This window comes from Orycteropus afer, unplaced genomic scaffold, assembly GCF_000298275.1.
Source record: "Orycteropus afer afer isolate SDZICR_OR568_19922 unplaced genomic scaffold, OryAfe1.0 scaffold00099, whole genome shotgun sequence".
NCBI classification, from domain to species: domain Eukaryota; kingdom Metazoa; phylum Chordata; class Mammalia; order Tubulidentata; family Orycteropodidae; genus Orycteropus; species Orycteropus afer.
In genome coordinates, this window is record NW_006921686.1 from 2,866,492 (window position 1) to 2,884,602 (window position 18,111).

An 18,111-nucleotide genomic window follows, 5' to 3' on the forward strand; every position below is an offset into this window, starting at 1 on the left:
CCCCAAGGCCCTGATGACAAGGACAGCTGCCTGAAGCTTCCCCACCCCTGCCCAGCCACCTGCTGCCACAGCCCCTGAAACCCTCCTGCGGTCTCTCAGGTCTCCCTGAACCTCATGGTTCCAGGTTCCCAAGACTCACAGTGGCAAAGCCTGTGAGTCTGTGGCTGAGAGAACATTCTGGTATTTTTGTTTTGTTTTTCACTTCACTTTATGCATCATGTTTATTTGCAAAAGGTCTAACAGCTTAAAATACCACGGGGCTGTGGTTTGCAAGGCCCCAGCCAAAGCGCCTTATCCAAGTGAACTCGGCTCCACCCCACAGGGATTGTCTGAGGTTGATGCTGTAATCATTCCCATTTTACAGGCCAGCAAACTTGCATGACTTGCCCAAGGTCATTCAGCTGCTAAACAGTGAGGCTCAAAGCCAAGAGGACAGATTTAATCAAGGCCCCTATGCTGAACCACAAAGCCACAGCTTTCCTTTCTGAAAGCAACCGCTTCTGGGAGTTTCTGTGAATTCTCGCTAAGATAGTGCATTTAAAATAAGTGCTGTTAAATATTCTTTTGTGGTCCCCACAGTAGATGGGGCCCTGTCCACAGTCTCCTGCTCCTTGCTTTCTCCTGCTTAAGAGTCTTTATTGACCCCGGATTTATTGCACTGGGCAAATCTGCTGCAAAAGTCCCCTTTAAAGTGCTACAGAGCAAAGATGTGACTTTGAAGGCTAAAGTGCACCTGAGCCAACACATGGTAATTTCAATTGCCTCATATGCACGTGAAAGCTGGGCAATGGATAAGGAAGACTGAAGAAGAATTCATGCATTTAAATCATGGTGTTGGTGAAGAATATTGAATATACCACGGACTGCCAGAAGAACGAACAAATCTGTCTTGGAGGAAGTACAGGCTGAATGGAATGCTCCTTGGAAGTGAGAATGGTCAGACTTTGTCTCACCTACTTTGGTCATGTTGTCAGAAGGGACCAGTCCCTGGAGAAGGATATCATGCTTGGTAAAGTGGAGGGTCAATGAGAAAGGGGAAGGCCCTCAATGAGATGGATCGACATGGTGACTGCAACCATGGGCTCAACCATAGCAGGGATTGTCAGGCTGGTGCACAACCAGGCAGTGTTTTGTTCTGTTGTAGGAAGGGTTGCTATGAGTCGGAGCTGACTGGACTGGACTTAACAACACCAACACGCACATACACACATATAATCTGTTGCTGTCAAGTTGATTCCGGCTCACAGCGCCCCTAGAGGACAGAATGGAACTGCCCCACAGGGTTTCCAAGGCTGTCAATCTTTACAGGAGCAAAGCCCAAACCAAACCCACTGCCATGGAGTGGATTCCTACTCACAAGGACCCTAGAGGACAGAGTGGAACTGCTCCACAGGGTTTCCAAGGCTGTCAGTCTTTACAGGAGCAAAGCCCAAACCAAACCCACTGCCGTGGAGTCAATGATGACCCACAGCGCCCCTAGAGGACAGAGTGGAACTGCACCACAGGGTTTCCAAGGTTTTATGGCAGCCGACTGCCACATCTTTCTCCTGTGGAGTAGCTGGTGGGTTTGAACCACCAAGCTTTCAGTTAGCAGCCTAGCACATGGCTACCATGCCGCCAGGGCTGCTACACATACATACATATGTATCCATATCATCACCTGTCAGTTTGCCATACTGTGGCGTCTCTCCGTTGCTGTAAGGCTGGAAGCTATGTCAGCGGGATATCAAATATCAGCAGGGTCACCCATGATGGACAGGTTTCAGCAGAGCTTCCAGACGGACTAGGAGGAAAGGACTGATGACCTATGTCAGAAAACTAACCAATGAAAATCTTACAGATCCCAACAGAACACTGTCCAACAGCGAGCTGTGAGATGTGCCTCCTAGGCTGGATGGCACAATACACAGTGGCCCCACAATGAACTTGAGGACTCCAACAGTCACGCGTCTTACGCAGGGCCCAGCAACATTTCATTCTGTTGTACATGGAGTCGCCTTGAGTCAGAACTGACTTGTCAACAACCAGCAGCAACAACACACACATATTCTATCACTTTCTGAACCACAAAACAACTTAGTTGACTTATTTGTGTATTATGTTTGGCGTTATCACTTTCCACACAGATAACACGTGCGTTATACCATTCCTGCTAACCACGCAGCCCGTTTACACATTAGTTTCTTACATACACATTTCATGCATGTGAGTGTTACTTATGTGGGCATGTTGTGTGTGCAAAAATGCAGTTTTGTCTGTCTTCCCTTTGCTCACATGTCAGAGCAAACAGAAAAAAGATTCTCGTCTGTTTCATTCACAGTTAGCTCCCCAGCACATTCGAGGCTCTGGACAAATACCGGTCAAATGAATCCTGGAGTTTGCTCTGTGTCTGTGCGTGGTCTCTGACGTCTCTTGGTATTCTGTTCTGTGGACATTATTTGTTGAATGATTGAAGGAATGAATTACTGAAAGGTCACATGCCCGACTGAAGAGTTTGGACTTTCTCCCACGGGAAGTCACTGGGGCCACTCAGAGGGTTTTAATAAGGAGACTGACAAGGTTAGAGCTGAGCCATAGAACATTCCAGGCTCTTTTCGACCCTAAAACAAACCAAACTCACTGCCGTGGAGTCAATTCCGACTCATAGTGACCCCTCCTTGGGTTTCTGAGGCGGTATCTCTACAGAAGTAGATTGCCCAGTTTTCCTTCCCAGAAGTGGCTAGTGGGTTTGAACCACCAACCTTCTGGTTAGCAGTCAAATGCCTTAGGCACTACGCCACCAGAGCTCCTTTTCCAACCCTGGGGTCTTACACAGGCATGGAATGGTTGTCTCTTTGTCTGGAATACGCTTTCCCTTGCATCTTCACTGGGTTTGATCTCTCTCCTTCATATCCAAGCTTCGATGCCTCCTCCTCCAAGAAGCCCTCCCTGAAGCCCCCACCCCCACCCCGCTCAGGTCAAACATCTCCTCTGGGCTCTCCCATCCCAGCCGTGTCCGCTCTGGGTGATCACTGGGAGTGAGTCTGTCTCCTCCCTGGACTGTGAGGCCCAGGAGGACAGAGCTAGGGCTGTCTCAGTCACTGCTGGGTCCTTAGCACAGAGGCCAAACCGCTGGGTGAGAAGCCAAGGGCAAGGGTGGTGCTGGCCACGGTGTCCATGGAGGTGGAGGGTAGGCAGGCTCGGACACACCTGAGTGAACTCCCTGCCCAGGTTTGGGCCCCAACAAACCCATCACCCATCCAGTTGTTGTCAAGCTTCCTCTGACTCATGCTAACCCCACGTTTGTCAAAGTTGGATTTTTCAGAAGTAAATTCCCAGGCCCTTCTTCTGAGGCATCTCGGGTTGGACTCCAACCTCCAACCTTTCCTTCGCAGCCTAGAGCCTTGACCATGCATTTGGTATCACCCAGGGACTCCTCATGGAGCTCAGGTGGTGTGGTGGTTAATGCAGTCAGCTGCTAACCAAAAGGCCAGCGGTTCGAACCCACCAGTTGCTCCGCAGGAGAAAGATGAGGAAGTCTGCTCCTGTAAAGGTTAAATCAAACCGAACCAGACCGCTGCCATAGAGTCGATTCTGACTCATAGTGACCCCCATTGGGTTTCCAAGGCAGTCAATCTTTACAGAAGTAGATTGCCCAGTCTTCCCTTCTGCGGAGTGGCTGGTGGGTTTGAACCGCCTATGTTCTGGTTAGCAGTTAAATGCCTTAGGCAATGCACCACCAGAGCTCCTTAAGAATTACAGCCTTGGAAACCCTATGGGGAGTTTTGCTCTGTCCTGTAGGGGCGCTGTGAGTTGGAATCAAACCCACTGGACAACAGTGGGTTTGGTTTGGGCTTTGCTTCCATAAAAATTGACAGCCTTGGAAACCCTGTGGTGCAGTTCCACTCTGTCCTCCAGGGGCGCTGTGAGTCAGAATGGACTCCACAGCAGTGGGTGTGGTTTGGGCTTTGCTTCTGTGAAGATTGACAGCCTTGGAAAGTGGTTCAGTTCCACTCTGTCCTCTAGGGGCGCTGTGAGTCAGAATGGACTCCACAGCAGTGGGTTTGGTTTGGGCTTTGCTTCTGTGAAGATTGACAGCCTTGGAAACCCTGTGGGGCAGTTCCACTCTGTCCTCTAGGGGTGCTGTGAGATGGAATTGACTTGGTGTCAGTGTGTTTGGTTTGGTTAGGGACTCTTTGTTACATGCTATCTGCTTTCAAACTAGTACAATGGGATGGTGAGGAGTCACTTCCGTTAGTTGAGATGAGATAATGTCTAGTTTCCTCATATTCCATCTGATATCTTCCTACTGCCTCGGGGCTTTGAACCTGCTCTTCCACCTCCCTGCACAGTTCTTTCTAAACCATCCCTTAGTGGCAGGCTCTTTCTTTTCGTTCAACTCTTAGCTCAAATGTCACCTCCTCACAGTGGTCCACTCTGACCACCTGAGGTGTAGTAAATTACTTAGTGTGGCTTTTCTACCCATAAGTCTTTGTAAACTCCAAGGTGGGATTTGCTATGAGCAACTCAGGAGCTCCTGATTGCTGAAGGTGTCCACCTGGGTTATTTCTGTTGGGCGTGGCACAAAACAATGTTCTGGGAGGTGCCCACTCTCTCTCAAGTGCTTAGAGTTCTGATGCTGTGATTGGCTAGTTTGACCACCCTGCCGGGCTCAAAAGGAGGCCTCCTAGAGGCAGAACGCTCTCTCTGACTGCTGGTTGAGGAAGACGTGCTGCTGAAAGAGACACACGCTCCTGAAAGAGATATATGCTGCTGGGAAAGAGATGCAAGAGACATGCATTGCTGAGTAAGACACCGAGGGACATGCACTGCTGGGGGAGAGACTGTGAGAGACTTGCCTGAGAGATGGCGGGCTGAGAGAGATGGAGCTTTTTTCCTGTACTTGAATTGTAGCCTGGTGCTTCCCTAATAAACCCCATAATCTGTGAGTTCTGCGTGGCCACTGCAGTGAATTATCGAACCCAGGAGAGAGGTGGTGGGTGGTGCTTTGGGAGGAACGGTTGGTGAAAGGGTTAGAGGGAGGCAGCATGTCCGGCCTTGAAGGAATAGGCCTTGGGTTACTGATGGTGATCTTGTCTTCCTCTTGTGGGGTTAGAGGAGGTCGGAACATGTGGCCTCCTTGCCCTTTTTGCACCACCCCATCCTCACAAGGCCTTAGTTTTCTTCCCAGCATTTGCCCCCATCTGACAGCCCAAGTTCATCGCCTTATTTACCGGCTGTCTCCTTTCACTTAGAATGCAAGCTGCACTTGGAGCAGGGAGCTGTTTGTTTTACTGCTGGAATCCTGAGCACCTTGAAGTGTGGTTGGCCGCTCACATTGATGCCGGGGCAAATGAGGAAACTGAAGTGCAGCTATTAAGTGCTGGTGCTGCAGGGAATGACTGAACGTGGCCCTTCTAGCCAAGGTCTTTGTGGCTCCCACCAGGCAACTGGGTGGAACTATGCCAATGTGAAGCATTTGCGGCCCACCACTTGGATCTGTTGCTGTTATGTGTCATCGAGTCATCTCCGTCTCATAGCGACCTTATGCTCAGCAGAACGAAACACTGCCCAGTCCTGTGCCAGCCTCACGATCCCTGCTATACCTGAGCCCATCGTTGCAGCCGCCATGTCAATCGGTCTTGTTGAGGGCCCTCCCCTCTCTCGCTGACCCTCCACTTTACCCAGCATGACATCCTTCTCCAGGGAATGGTCCCTTCTGACAACATGACCAAAGTAGGTGAGACGAAGTCTGACCATCCTTGCTTCCAAGGAGCATTCCGGCTGCACTTCCTCCAGGACAGATGTGTTAGTTCTTTTAGCAGTCCACGGTACTGAAAACGTGTTGTTGTTATGTGCCATCGAGTCGGACCTGACTCACAGCGACCCCTCCTTGGGTTTCCGAGGCAGTATCACTACGGAAGTAGATTGCCCAACCTTCCTTCTGAGGAGTGGCTGGTGGGTTTGAACTGCCAGCCTTCTGGTTAGCAGTCAAGTGCCTTAGGCACTATGCTACAACAGCTCCCACTGAAAACACAGCTTGCTAATAATGTAAAGAAGGTACATGGCACTTTTTTTAAAAGATACCTTACTTATAATGTGAATAAGGTACATGGCACTTTTGTGGGGGTGAGACTATGCAAATAAGGTGTATGGAACTTAACATTGGGATTGGTCTGTTTTGCTATCTGGTTAGGCTTAAAATGTGCCAGTCCCAGATGTGGAAAAGGGGATCTCACCGCCAGCAAGACAGAAGCGCAGCCAGGAGTGGAGCTTATCCTTGGACCCGAGATCCCTGTGTTGGACCTCCTTGGTACAGAGACAGAACAGAGATGTCAGAGAGACAGCAGAGAGATGCCAGAGACACAGTGGCAGCACAGGCAACTGAACCAAGAGATTGGCATGAGACAGAGCAGCAGGCTTGCCAGCCCATGGAGCAAGAAGGCTGAGTGCCTTTGGACAGGAGGCTTGCTGGCAGTGTGGAGTACACCTATGTACAGAGCTAAAGGAGGTTTGTACCACTTGCCCAAGCAGAACAGAAGCCAGGCCAAGAGGCAGACCAAAAAAGAGGCATGCTTGTGGACCTGGCAGAGGGGAGCCTGTCTTGATGGAAGAATTGTATCCCGAGCACGTTCCTGAACGTGAATTGCAGCCCTTTACTTTCCCTGCAGCAGTATATTGACAGAGAACTTCCAGAAATGCAAGCTGGCTTCAGAAGCGGACACGGAACAAGGAATATCATTGCTGATGTCAGATGGATCTTGGCTGAAGACAAAGAACACCAGAAAGATGTTTACTTGTGTTTTATTGACTACGCAAAAGCATTCAGTTTGGTGGATCATAACAAATTATGGGTAACATTGAGAAGAATGGGAATTCCAGAACACTTAATTGTGCTCATGAGGAAACTGTACATAGACTAGGAGGCTGTCGTTTGAACAGCACAAGAGGATACTGCATGGTTTAAAATCAGGAAGGGAGTGTGTCAGGGTTGTATTCTTTCCCCATACTTATTCAGTCTATATGCTGAGCAACAAATCCGGGAAGCTGGACTATACGAAGCAGAATGTGGCATCAGGATTGGAGGAAGACTCATTAACAGCCTGCGATACGCAGACGACACAATTTGCTTGCTGAAAGGGAGGGTGACTTGCAGCCCTTACTGATGAAGACTGAAGAGTACAGTCTGCAGTATGGATTACACCTCAATACAAAGAAAACAAAACTCCTCACAACTGGACCAATATACAGAATCACGTTAGATGGAGAAAAGATTGAAGTTGTCAAAGACTTCATATTGCTTGGTTCTACAATCAACACCAATGGAAGCAGCAGTCAAGACATCAGAAGACATTGCATTGGGCCAATCTGCTGCAAAAAAAACTCTTTGAAGTGCTGAGGAGCAAAGATGTCTCCTTGAAGACTAAGGTGCACCTAATCTAAACCATGGTATTTTCAATTGTCTCTTATGAATGTAAGAACTGAATAAGGAAGACTGAAGAAGAGTTGATGCTTTTGAGTTGTGCTGGTGAAGAATGCTGAGAGTACCGTGGACTGCTAAAAGAAGTAACAAATCTGTCCTGGACGAAGTACAGCTGGAATGCTCCTTGGAAGTGAGAATGGCCAGACTTTGTCTCACCTATTTTGGTCATGTTGTCAGAAGGAACCATTCCCTGGAGAAGGATGTCGTGCTTGGTAAAGTGGAGGGTCAACGAAGAATAGGAAGACCCTCAATGAGATGGATTTACACAGTGGCTGCAGCGATGGGCTCAGGTATAGCAGGGATTGTGGGGCTGGCACGGGACTGGGCAGTGTTTCGTTCTGTTGTACACAGGGTTGCTATGAGTCGGAGACGGCTTGACAACACCTGACAACAACAAAACTTCCCTAATAAACCCCATAACTGTGAACATTGTGAGTTCTATGTGGCCACTGGAATGAATTATCAAACCCAGCAGAGTAGAGTGCTGGGGGAGGGTGTCAGAATTGGTCAAAAGAGTTAGAGGGGGTGGCATGTCTGTCCTCACAGGAAGCACCCTTGGGTTGATGCTGCTGACGGTGGTTCTAGCTCCCACTCAGGAAGTTAGAGAAGTTCAGATGCTGCCGCCATCACGCCATTTTGCAGGTAGAGTCAGAATTCGAATGCATGGCCGTGTGGTTGTGGTGTCCACACTCCTGCTGTCTGACACAGAACCAAACACATTCGAGGAGCTTAACTTGCTGAATGACTGTGACGTTATGTGTGTTGGGGGCTTCCTGAAGCCGGCGGCTTTGAGGGTAGGGGGATTCCCAAGGGGTCCATGTCCAGGAGGCCCAGGAAGTAGGTCTATGAGGTCATGTGTGCCTGGGGGGTGTGTGGAGGCTTTGGAACCTGGCCAGGTTCTAAATTCAGGAAGCCCCCTTGCTCACCATGAACTCTTCAAGCTCCTTTCACCCAGGCCTAAGACCAGGGCTGTGTAGTAACCATGAGGGAGAGCTCACCACCAGTGCCCAGCAGTGTTTGGAGTTGGTCGGGGTCCAAGCCATAATCTGTAGTAATGATAGTAGTCTGCAGCCATTGAATCAATTCCAACTCACAGCGCCCCTAGAGGACAGAGCAGAACTGCCCCATAGGGTTTTTAAAGCTGTCTGTCATCTTTATGGAAAAGGATTGCTAGGTCTTTTCTTTCATGGAGCTGGTGGTTAGAGCCAGGCTCTTAACCACTGTGAGACCAGGGCGTCTTATAAGAATAGTAGTAGTATTTCCCTCCCTCCCTTGCACTGCCGGCAAGTTGGGACTCATAGCGACCCCTCCTGGGGTTTCCGAGGTGGTATCACTACAGAAGCAGATTGCCCAACCTCCTTCCAAGGAGTGGCTGGTGGGTTTGAACCGCCAGCCTTCTGGTTAGCAGTCAAATGCCTTAGGCACCACACCACCAGAGCTAGTAGCCCTATTAGTAGTTAACCTTTCTTAAGGGTCTGTTGTTAAGGAGCCTTGGTGGCACAAGCATTAAGTGCTTGACTGTTAACTGGATGGTTGGTGGTTTGAGCCCACCCAACGGCTCCTCAGGGCTCCTCAGGAGAAAGCCTTGGGGATCTGCTCCCCTAAAGATGACAGTCTAGGAACCCCATGGGGCAGCTCTACTCTGTCATGTGGGGTTGCTCTCAGTAGACATTGACTCAATGGTACCTAACAACAACCTGTTGCTATTGTTGTCACTTGTCATCCAGTCAATTCTGACTCCTGGCAACCACGTGTGTGCCGAGTAGAACTGCCCCCTAAGGCTTCCTAGGCTAGGACCTTTCAAACGCACATCACCAGGCCTGACTTCCGAGGCACAACTTTTCCAAGTGGTTGACAGTGCTAGCCGGGCACCATCTAGTTTTCCTGGTCTCAGGGTCACCACGCAGGCTGAGGTTCTCATGGTCCACTAGTCCCTTGGACTAATCATTTCTATGTGTCTTTGGTTTTGTTCATTCTTCTTTGCTCGGGAGGAGAGAGTCACTGTTGCATCTAGATGGTGGCTTGTAAGCATTCAAGACCCCACTTGCTACTCACCAAAGTAGGATGTAGAACAATGTTTTTATGTAACGTGTTGTGTCAATTGAGCTTGATGTCCTCCTCCCCCCACCCCCACGACCATCGTCCCAAGCTGAACTGGGAACTTTTTTTTAATTTAATTTATTTATTTTTATTGTGATTTTGGTGAAAGTTTACAGAGCAAATTCACTTTCCATACAGCAGTTCGCATACACTTTGTCTCACGACATTGACCACAATTTACCACAATGCAACAGCTCCCCTCCCACTTCTTCCCGATAATGGCCTCTTCCCTGTGTCCATCCCTCCAAGCCCTCCTGCCCCCTAAGTTGTCTCCTGGTGCATAAGCAGCCCTTCTTTCTCCCATGATTATTCTCTCCAAGGAGTGTTATCTACCTCAGGTAAATGTTAACTCATATGCCTATCTTTTGCTTGGCTGGAAGCCACAGGTGTGGGTTCAATTCCAGAGCTGATGGGCAGGTAGGGGCCATAGTCTCAGTGTTTCCACCTGAACTGGGAACTTTTAAAAACAACTCCATCTCATTTAAATCTTAGATCCCAGCTTTATCAACGGAAGTCCAGGAACTGGAGTCCTTAGACGGACTAAAGACCCAACTAATGAGTGAAAGTGAGTTCTGGTAGTGCAGTGCCTAAGGCACCTGACTGCTAACCAGAAGGTTGGCGGTTCAAACCCACCAGCCACTCCTTGGAAGGAAGGTTGGGCAAAGGAGAGGTCGCTGTGAGTTGGATAGGACTCAACGGCACATAACAACAACTAGGAGTGGGAGCTCTGGTAGCATAGTGGCTACGGCACTTGACTGCTAACCAGAAGGCTGGTGGTTCAAATCCACCAGCTACTCCTCGGAAGGAAGATGGGGCAATCTATTTCCGTAGTGAAACTGCCTCAGAAAACCAAGGAGGGGTCGCTATGAGTCGGTCCGACTCGACGGCAAACAACAACAACAGGAGTGAAGAGGAGGAGGTGATATGCAAATGAACCACACCCGACTCCCTTGTACTTTATTGTAGAGACCTTTGCGCCAGGTGAGGTTCTAAAAAGTTTAGACCCGCAGCCCAATTCCTTTGGCAGAAAAAAAGCTCCCTCCCAATGCCCCGCCCCTTCAGGCCCCGCCCCTGGACGTTGTATTTGTTAGTCGGCCTTTTACGGATACTCTATGGCTCCAGCCTCAGCCCCGCCCCCTGGTAGCAGGAAGGCTCAGAGAAGCTTCAGCCAATCGGCGCCCGCACTCCGCTCCCCGCCTTCTCAAGCCCCGCCCCCAACCTTAATCCAGGCAGCTTCCGCCAAGCGCGCTCAGAGCCACGCGGCGCGCCCGGGAGGCTCCCTCTTCTCCGACAGCCGCTACCTCCCAGGACCTCAGACCGCCGCCTTCTGCACGCAGGGGCCAGGAAACCTCTGAAACCCAAAAGCCTGGGCCCTCTGTTCCTGGAGCTCCGTTTTCCGGTCCTCAGACTCTAGGAGCCCCAACGCTCGGTTTCCAGGACCCAGGTGGCCTGGTTTCCCGCCTCCCGGATCTGCGCCACAGGATCTAGCCTTTTGCAAATCTCTGCCATTTGGATCAAGGACCCCAAGTCCCAGCCTGAAAAACTCCTGTATTTCCAACTCCCAGGGCGCTCCCGATTCCCATCTCTCGGGTTCCTGATACTTCTCTTCCCAACCTGAAGGAGCAGAGGAACCCCGACCGTCAACCCATCGAGCTCAGACACCCAGCTTTCCGGAGCCAGCGAACCCGGAGCTGCCAGCTGTAAGGAAACCACCCGCTCCAAAGTTCCAGCCTGCGGGCGCTGTGCCCCAAATCTCAGTTTAAGCAACCTCGGCGTCCTAGGAAGGCACCTCAAGCTCCCCCAGCTTCCAGGCGACAAGGAGCCCCGGTGCTTCTCATCATGACGGCCGATGCTCCCAGGGGAAACTCCAAGGGGTTCGCCGCGGCGATGGAGCCCATGGCGAACGGTGTCTCGACGTTGGTCCCTATGGAGGACAAAGATGAGGCGGTCGGCGGCTGCTGCCGTTCCCGGGACCAGGTGCGTCGCTGCCTTCGCGCCAACTTGCTGGTGCTGTTCACGGTGATGGCCGTGGTAGCGGGCGTGGTGCTGGGGCTGGGGGTGTCCTGGGCCGGCGGCAAGCTCGCGCTGGGCCCCGCGCGCCTGGAGGCCTTCGCCTTCCCGGGCGAGCTGCTGCTGCGTCTGCTGAAGATGATCATCCTGCCGCTGGTGGTGTGCAGCCTGGTGGGCGGCGCCGCCAGCCTGGACCCGAGCGCGCTCGGCCGCCTGGGCTCCTGGGCGCTGCTCTTTTTCCTGGTCACCACGCTGCTGGCCTCGGCGCTTGGCGTGGGCTTGGCGCTGGTGCTGCAGCCAGGCGCTGCCGTTGTGCCCATCAACGTCTCGGTCCCGGCCCTGGACGCTGGCGAAGCGGCCCCCAGCAAGGAGGTGTTGGACTCCTTCCTGGATCTTCTGAGGTCAGCGCCCGCCTGCCCACTGGGGGGTGGGGGGGCCCGCAGATCCGCGGCTTGGGGTTGGCGGGAATGGCCATGTGGTTGGGAGCAGTGCTTTGGGACCCCCTGAACAGAGACATTCCCGGGTTCTGGGGCGGGAGGGTGGTCTCTCTGGTCCCTTGAATGTGGGGTACAGAGGGTGAGGACCGACTACGGGTTGGGGGGGTGTTCTAAATTTAGGACCTGGATGCATGAGAGATTCCCAACATGTGTTTGATAGGCTAAGGGGGCTCACGGAGGGAGAAAGAAGAGAGTACTGTTTTGGGGTCTTTGGGGATCCTATGAGAGGGAGGGGTCCCTGAGGGGAACTTCTTGGGAGAGGATCTTTGGACACCCAAGGGCCCCAGGATGGGGCTCTGAATAAAGATTTGCAGCCAGGACTCCAGGGTCCTAGGGAGCCCCTGGAGGACTCCAAGATCCAAGCAAACCCCTTCCAGGCCCTCCTCCCAGCCCCAGGCTCCCCAGGCCACGTGTCACTGGCACACGCCAGGTTCTTTCCCCACACCTCCTCCCTTGCCTCGTTCAGCCAGGGCCTGGCAGTTTCCCCTTTACATCTTTCTGGCCCCTCCTGCCACAACCAGCTCCTTTCCATCGGTTTCCTCTCCGCAGGAGGCTGCCCTTCTGTCTCTGACCCCCCACCCCCTGGCCGTCGCCCCCTTTGAGGAGGCAGACAGACCGTCGGGTCCACATGGCCCTGCCATCCGGACCCGCTGATTCAGTGTCTCCAGGTGGGAGACTTCCTAGAAGTGGGGGCCAGCTAGGGGAAGGAAGTGATGAGTCACGGAGGAGGGTTCCCCGGCCTCTGGGGTGACAGCATGTGCTGAGATGACTGAAGGAGACATGATGTCCAGAAGTTGTCTAGCACCTCTGGCTGGAGGAGATTAGCTGGGTCCCAGCCCAGCCGCGGCTGGGTGGGTGCCGGCGATCTGTAGGTGGGCACACCCTCTCCATGGCTGTTTACACATGAGCTTCCCCTGCATGCAAAAAAAGCTGTTATTCGCCCATGGCCTGACACGCAGAGACTTGGCTGTGACCTCTCACATGGCTACACAACCTTACAACCAAGTGACACAGCCATATGTAGCTGGAGGCAGGCACATGGACACTCAGCCACGGCTGTCGCATCTCATACAGCCACACAATCTGCTAACCAGCTGAACACAGCCAATCTTTCAACCAAGGGACATACAGCTCCACATATCTGGACATGGCCAGACAACCTTGTAACTAAGTGACGCACAGCTACACACAGCTAGCTCGACACAGGCACGTAGAAACACTTGGCCACAGTTGTTATTCCTTGTACAACCACATTACGTTATCCCAGGTGACATATGGACCACACACAGAGATACTCGACCTCGGCTGTAATAGCCACGTAGCCTTACACCAGCTGTCACACACATGCCAGTGTGTACGCACACCCTTCTAGTACAAACAAGCACTCAGTGACCTCTCCAGTCATGCCAGTGTTCAGCATTACAATACACACACACTCTACGAGGCCACACGCCAACATGCTCCCATAGAATTGCCTGCTACCATGGCACATGACCTGGTCACCCACCGACACTGTCCCACACAGCCAAATGCTAACACACCCCCAGCCAGACCCCAACCCCTGACAAACTAAATACTGACCCACAGAAATAGCGGTATGCCCCGCCTCACTGGTGAGAGGGAGTATAAGTAATGGTCAGGATTATGGAACCAGCCTGACGGGGTTCAATTCCCAGCCCTGCCACTTCCTAGCTGCTTCATCTCCTTTCCGTGCCTCAGTTTCTTGTTTGTCAAATGCAAATAGCTGTGCTGATCCCAAAGGGCTGTTGTGAGGGTGGTTCCATGCTGTCGAGTTGAGCCCTAGCTCACGGTGACCCGCCGTGTGACAGAGTAGAACTGAACCCCACAGGGTTGTCAACAGCTGTTTATTTAGAAGTTGATCGCCAGTTGGTGTGTGTGGATTTGAACCTCCAACCTCTCAGTTAGTGGCCGAGTTTGGGTAGCGGCCAAGTTCATTGACAGTATGCACCCCCCAGGAACTCCTGTGGTGACGATTAAATGAGTTAGTTTACATAAAGCGCTGATTGGGGGAACCCCCGTATGCAGAACGTGCTGCAGACATGTTAGGTGTCGTTTTTAATGTCACCTTGAGACACACGAGGCCACTGATGGACACCATCACACAAGAACGGCCACGTGAGTGCACACTCACCAAACGCACAGCCATCCCGGCAGCCTCTCCTGGTTGCTCACTGCCCCCACGCCCGCCAGCCTACCTGCCAGTTCCCAGGGCCCAGCCCCCTTCTCAGCCCTCCCAGCCTCTAGCTCTCTGCCCTGTAGAAGGAAGTGGCTGATGCAAGGCACCCAGTGTATTAAGTTTGCCTTGTGGGGTGGAGCTGAGGCCCCAAGTGACCCTGCCCCAGCCTGCCTTGGGAAGCCAGCATTCCTGCCCCCCACAACCCACAATCCCTCGGGGCGAGAATGCTGACCTCCTAGGGCAGAGACTGGCTCAGACTCCTCACGCCAGGCCCGGCTCTGGCAGGGGCACACATGGGAGCTGGATCGACATGCAACAGGGCCTCAAAGGTTTCCCTTCATCTACCAAAAGGCCAGCCCAGTCCCCTAAGCTCCCCCTACCCTGCTGCCTTCCCCCGACAGTGTCTGATAACCACCCCCCCCATATGTCTATCTCTACAGAAATATCTTCCCCTCCAACCTGGTGTCCGCAGCCTTCCGTTCAGTGAGTCCTCAGGGGTGTCCCGAGGGGTGGAGGGGGGTCAGGGAGGGAGAGAGCTGGTGCAGCCCTTGCTGCCTGATTTGGGATGGAACTGGGAAAAACGCAGGTGCCCACGTGTTTACGAGCGACCTTGGAGGGTTCTGGTGACCTGCAACCCAGCCCCTTCCCATCAAGAGCTAAGAATACAGGCTCAGAACCCTTGTGGAGTCTCCTAGCTGTGTGACCCTAGGCAAGTGCTTTGATGTCTCTGAGCCTCAGTTTCCACCTCTTGAAAATGGAGGCATTTAATAGTCGTACTTCAGCGGGGTTGCCAGCAGGGTGAGAAGACAGTGTGTTAAGGGATGCTTGGGGCAGGAAGGCAGGCTGTGACCTTAGTGGGCACCCGTAGGGGGTTGGGGTGGAACCTGTGTGATATCACTGCTGACTCGTCCCAATCCCCTCCCCCACAGTATACCACCACCTATGAAATGAAAGCTATTGGCGGAATCGAGAATGGCACCTTGGTGAAGGTGAGAGTGGGCAAGGGTAGTGGGGCCCCCTGTCCCTTGGTCCATTGCTCTGGTTCTGTTTTGTTCCCTCCACTTCCCTGAGGTCCCTGAGCGGTTTGCACTCCGATACTAACCCACCAAGCGGCACCACGGAAGAAAAGCCTGGTAATTAGCTTCTGTAAAGATCACAGTCAGAAAAAATCGTATGGAACAGTTTTAGTCTGTAACACACGGGGCGTTTGGTTTTGGGTCTACTCTCTTGATCTAAAATTTGGTATAGAATTTGATTTAAACTCTCCATGGGCCCTCCCCAATTTCTGTTTTTTTCTCTTTTTTTTTCCCCTGCTGTTGGATCATCTCTGTGCTTTGCTCTCTGTTCCCCTTCCTTTCTCGCTTCTTCCTTTTCATCTCTGGTATCCTCCCCGGTCCCCTCCCAACCACCCTCATTCTGGCAGCCAAAGGGGTCTTTCTATGGAAGATACTGAGACACTTTGTTTGTACAGGGCTGTCGTTGGAAGGCGTGGTGTCTAAGGCATTTGACCTGACCAGGAGGTTGAGGGTTCAAACCCACCAGCCGCTCTGCGGAAGGAAGACCAGGCAATCAGCTACCTTAAAGATTTACTGCCTCGAAACCCCAGTGGGGGTTGCTGCGAGTCAGAATCCACTCGGTGGTGGTGGGTTTGGTTTGATTGTTGGAAGGCACCCTGGTGGTGCAGTGCTTAAGCATTTGACTGGTAACTGAAATATTGGTGTTCACACCACCAGCTCTGAAGGCAAAAAGACCTGGCAGTCTGCTACTATACAGATTGCCCGTTGGCTTTGACTCGATTCCAACGCATAGCGATCCCATAGGACAGAGTAGAACTGCCCCATGGGGTTTCCAAGCCTGTGGTCTTTACAGAAGCACACTGCCTCATCTTTCTCCCCCAGAGAGTGGCTGATGGGTTTGAAGCGCGTAAAGATTACAGCCTAAGAAACTCAAGGGGGCGGTTCTGCGGGTCCACTCTGTCACGTGGGATCAGCGTTGAGTCCAGAAGCGACTCAAGGACACACAGCTGTTGTTGGTAGCTGTCTCGTTGATTCCAGCTCACGGTGACCTCGTACACACAGACTAGGACTGCTCCACAGGGTTTTCAGAAGGGCAGATCTAAGCCAGCCTCTCCTCTGCCCCAGAGCCCTGCCCTCAGGCTTTCTAGCGCCTGCAGGCTCCTCCCCCAGTTCATGAGGCCCTGTGAAGTCGGACCCCTGCCCGCCTACCCTGCCTCTCATGGGGGACCTCTCTTCTGAGTCATTCCATTCCAGCCATTCTTACTTAAAAATTTTTTTTTGCAGTGTTCCCTCCTTCCAAGCCATTCTGTTTGCTCCATCTAGAATCTTCTATCCCACCTCTTTTTCTGCTTCACCTTCCGACCCTCCAAGTTTCAGCTCAGATACTCCCTCCTCCAGGAAGTCCTCCCTGATTCTTCCCTCCCCACCCTTGGACCTGGACTGTGAGCCTAGGGCGAGCCCAGTCGGAGGGGCTGTCCTGTCAGGGCTGGGTCCCAGCCGTTCCCAGGCCAGGCCCTCAGGGGCAGTGACTGTGTGGGTCACGCAGGTTGACTGAATTCCCCTCTCTCACCCCACCGCCCTGCTCTGTTCCTGCCCGCAGGTGCCCTGGGGGGGTGAGGTGGAAGGCATGAACATTCTGGGCCTAGTGGTGTTTGCCATCGTCTTTGGCATTGCCCTGCGGAAACTGGGGCCTGAGGGCGAGCTGCTCATTCGTTTCTTCAACTCCTTCAATGATGCCACCATGGTGCTGGTCTCCTGGATCATGTGGTAGGTGGTGGGAGAGGGGGCTGGGGCGCAGGGTGGGAGGGCTAGCCAGAGGCAGGCAAGACATATCTGTGCACAGCGGGGCACCTTCCATCTGTTCCCTGGAGCCAGACGGCCTGGGTTCAAACGCAGCATCTACCATTTTCTGACTGTGTGGCCTCATGCAAGTGCCTCACCCTCTCTGTGCATCACTGTCCCCTCTGAAGTTGCTAGCACCATCGTCAAAAGATTATGCTGTTGGCTGTGTCATTGAGTCGACTCCACACAACAGGACGTAACGCTGTCCAGTCCTGCGCCATCCCTGGCATTGGCTGAAGACTGCCGCGATCCGTGGAGGGTTTCCGTTGCCTGATTTTTGGAAGTGGACCACCAGGCTTTTTTTTTTTTTTTTTCGTAGTCCCTCTTAGTCCGGAAGCCCCACTGAAACCTGTCCAGCATCCTAGCAACACGCAGGCCTCCATTGACAGGTGGTGACTGCACGTGAGCCGTTTTGGCCGAGAATCAAACCCAGGTCTCTCCCATGGAAGGCGAGGATGCTGTCAGTGGAACCTGGTTATAGTCAGGCACCAATGACAGTGGGACAGGGCCTGGCCTATAGCACCCCTACAACAAACAATAGTACCTAATACTAACCGTGTGCTTATTTCTATGAGTTAGGGCCACAGCCCAGGGCCCAAACTTGCCTCACCTGGCTGCACGGGCAGCTGGTGGGTGTTGCCTTTCTGCTGTAACTAAGGAGAAGGACAGGGTGGGGCAGGGATTCAGGAGGTGGCTATCCATGGTAACTCTATTCATTTCCCGTGACTGCAATAACATGACCCCAAACCACATGGCTTAAAACAATAGGAATTTATTCTGTCACGGTTCAAGGAGGCCAGAAATGTGAAGTTGCTAAAACAGCAAGGAGGCCACATGTTCTGACCTCCTCTAATCCCACAAGAGGAAGGCAGAATCACCATCAATAGCGCAGGGCCTATTCCTGCCAGGCCAGACATGCTGCCTCCCTCCAGCCCTTTCACCACAACCGTTCCTCCCAAAGCACCCACCACCTCTCTCCTGGGTTCG

The 18,111-nt window shown here is 52.5% G+C and overlaps 1 protein-coding gene across 1 annotated transcript in view; it reads left to right on the plus strand.

The window, feature by feature from the left end:
• The first annotated feature begins 11,392 nt into the window (after nucleotides 1-11,392).
• The window catches only part of SLC1A5 (solute carrier family 1 member 5), a 13,039-nt gene continuing 6,320 nt past the window's right edge, over nucleotides 11,393-18,111 (plus strand). The window contains exons 1-4 of the mRNA XM_007942883.1: nucleotides 11,393-11,973; nucleotides 14,707-14,749; nucleotides 15,196-15,255; nucleotides 16,883-17,049. Coding sequence (XP_007941074.1) covers nucleotides 11,402-11,973; nucleotides 14,707-14,749; nucleotides 15,196-15,255; nucleotides 16,883-17,049 — 842 coding nt within the window. The 5' untranslated portion in view covers nucleotides 11,393-11,401. The remainder of the gene's footprint in view (nucleotides 11,974-14,706; nucleotides 14,750-15,195; nucleotides 15,256-16,882; nucleotides 17,050-18,111) is intronic.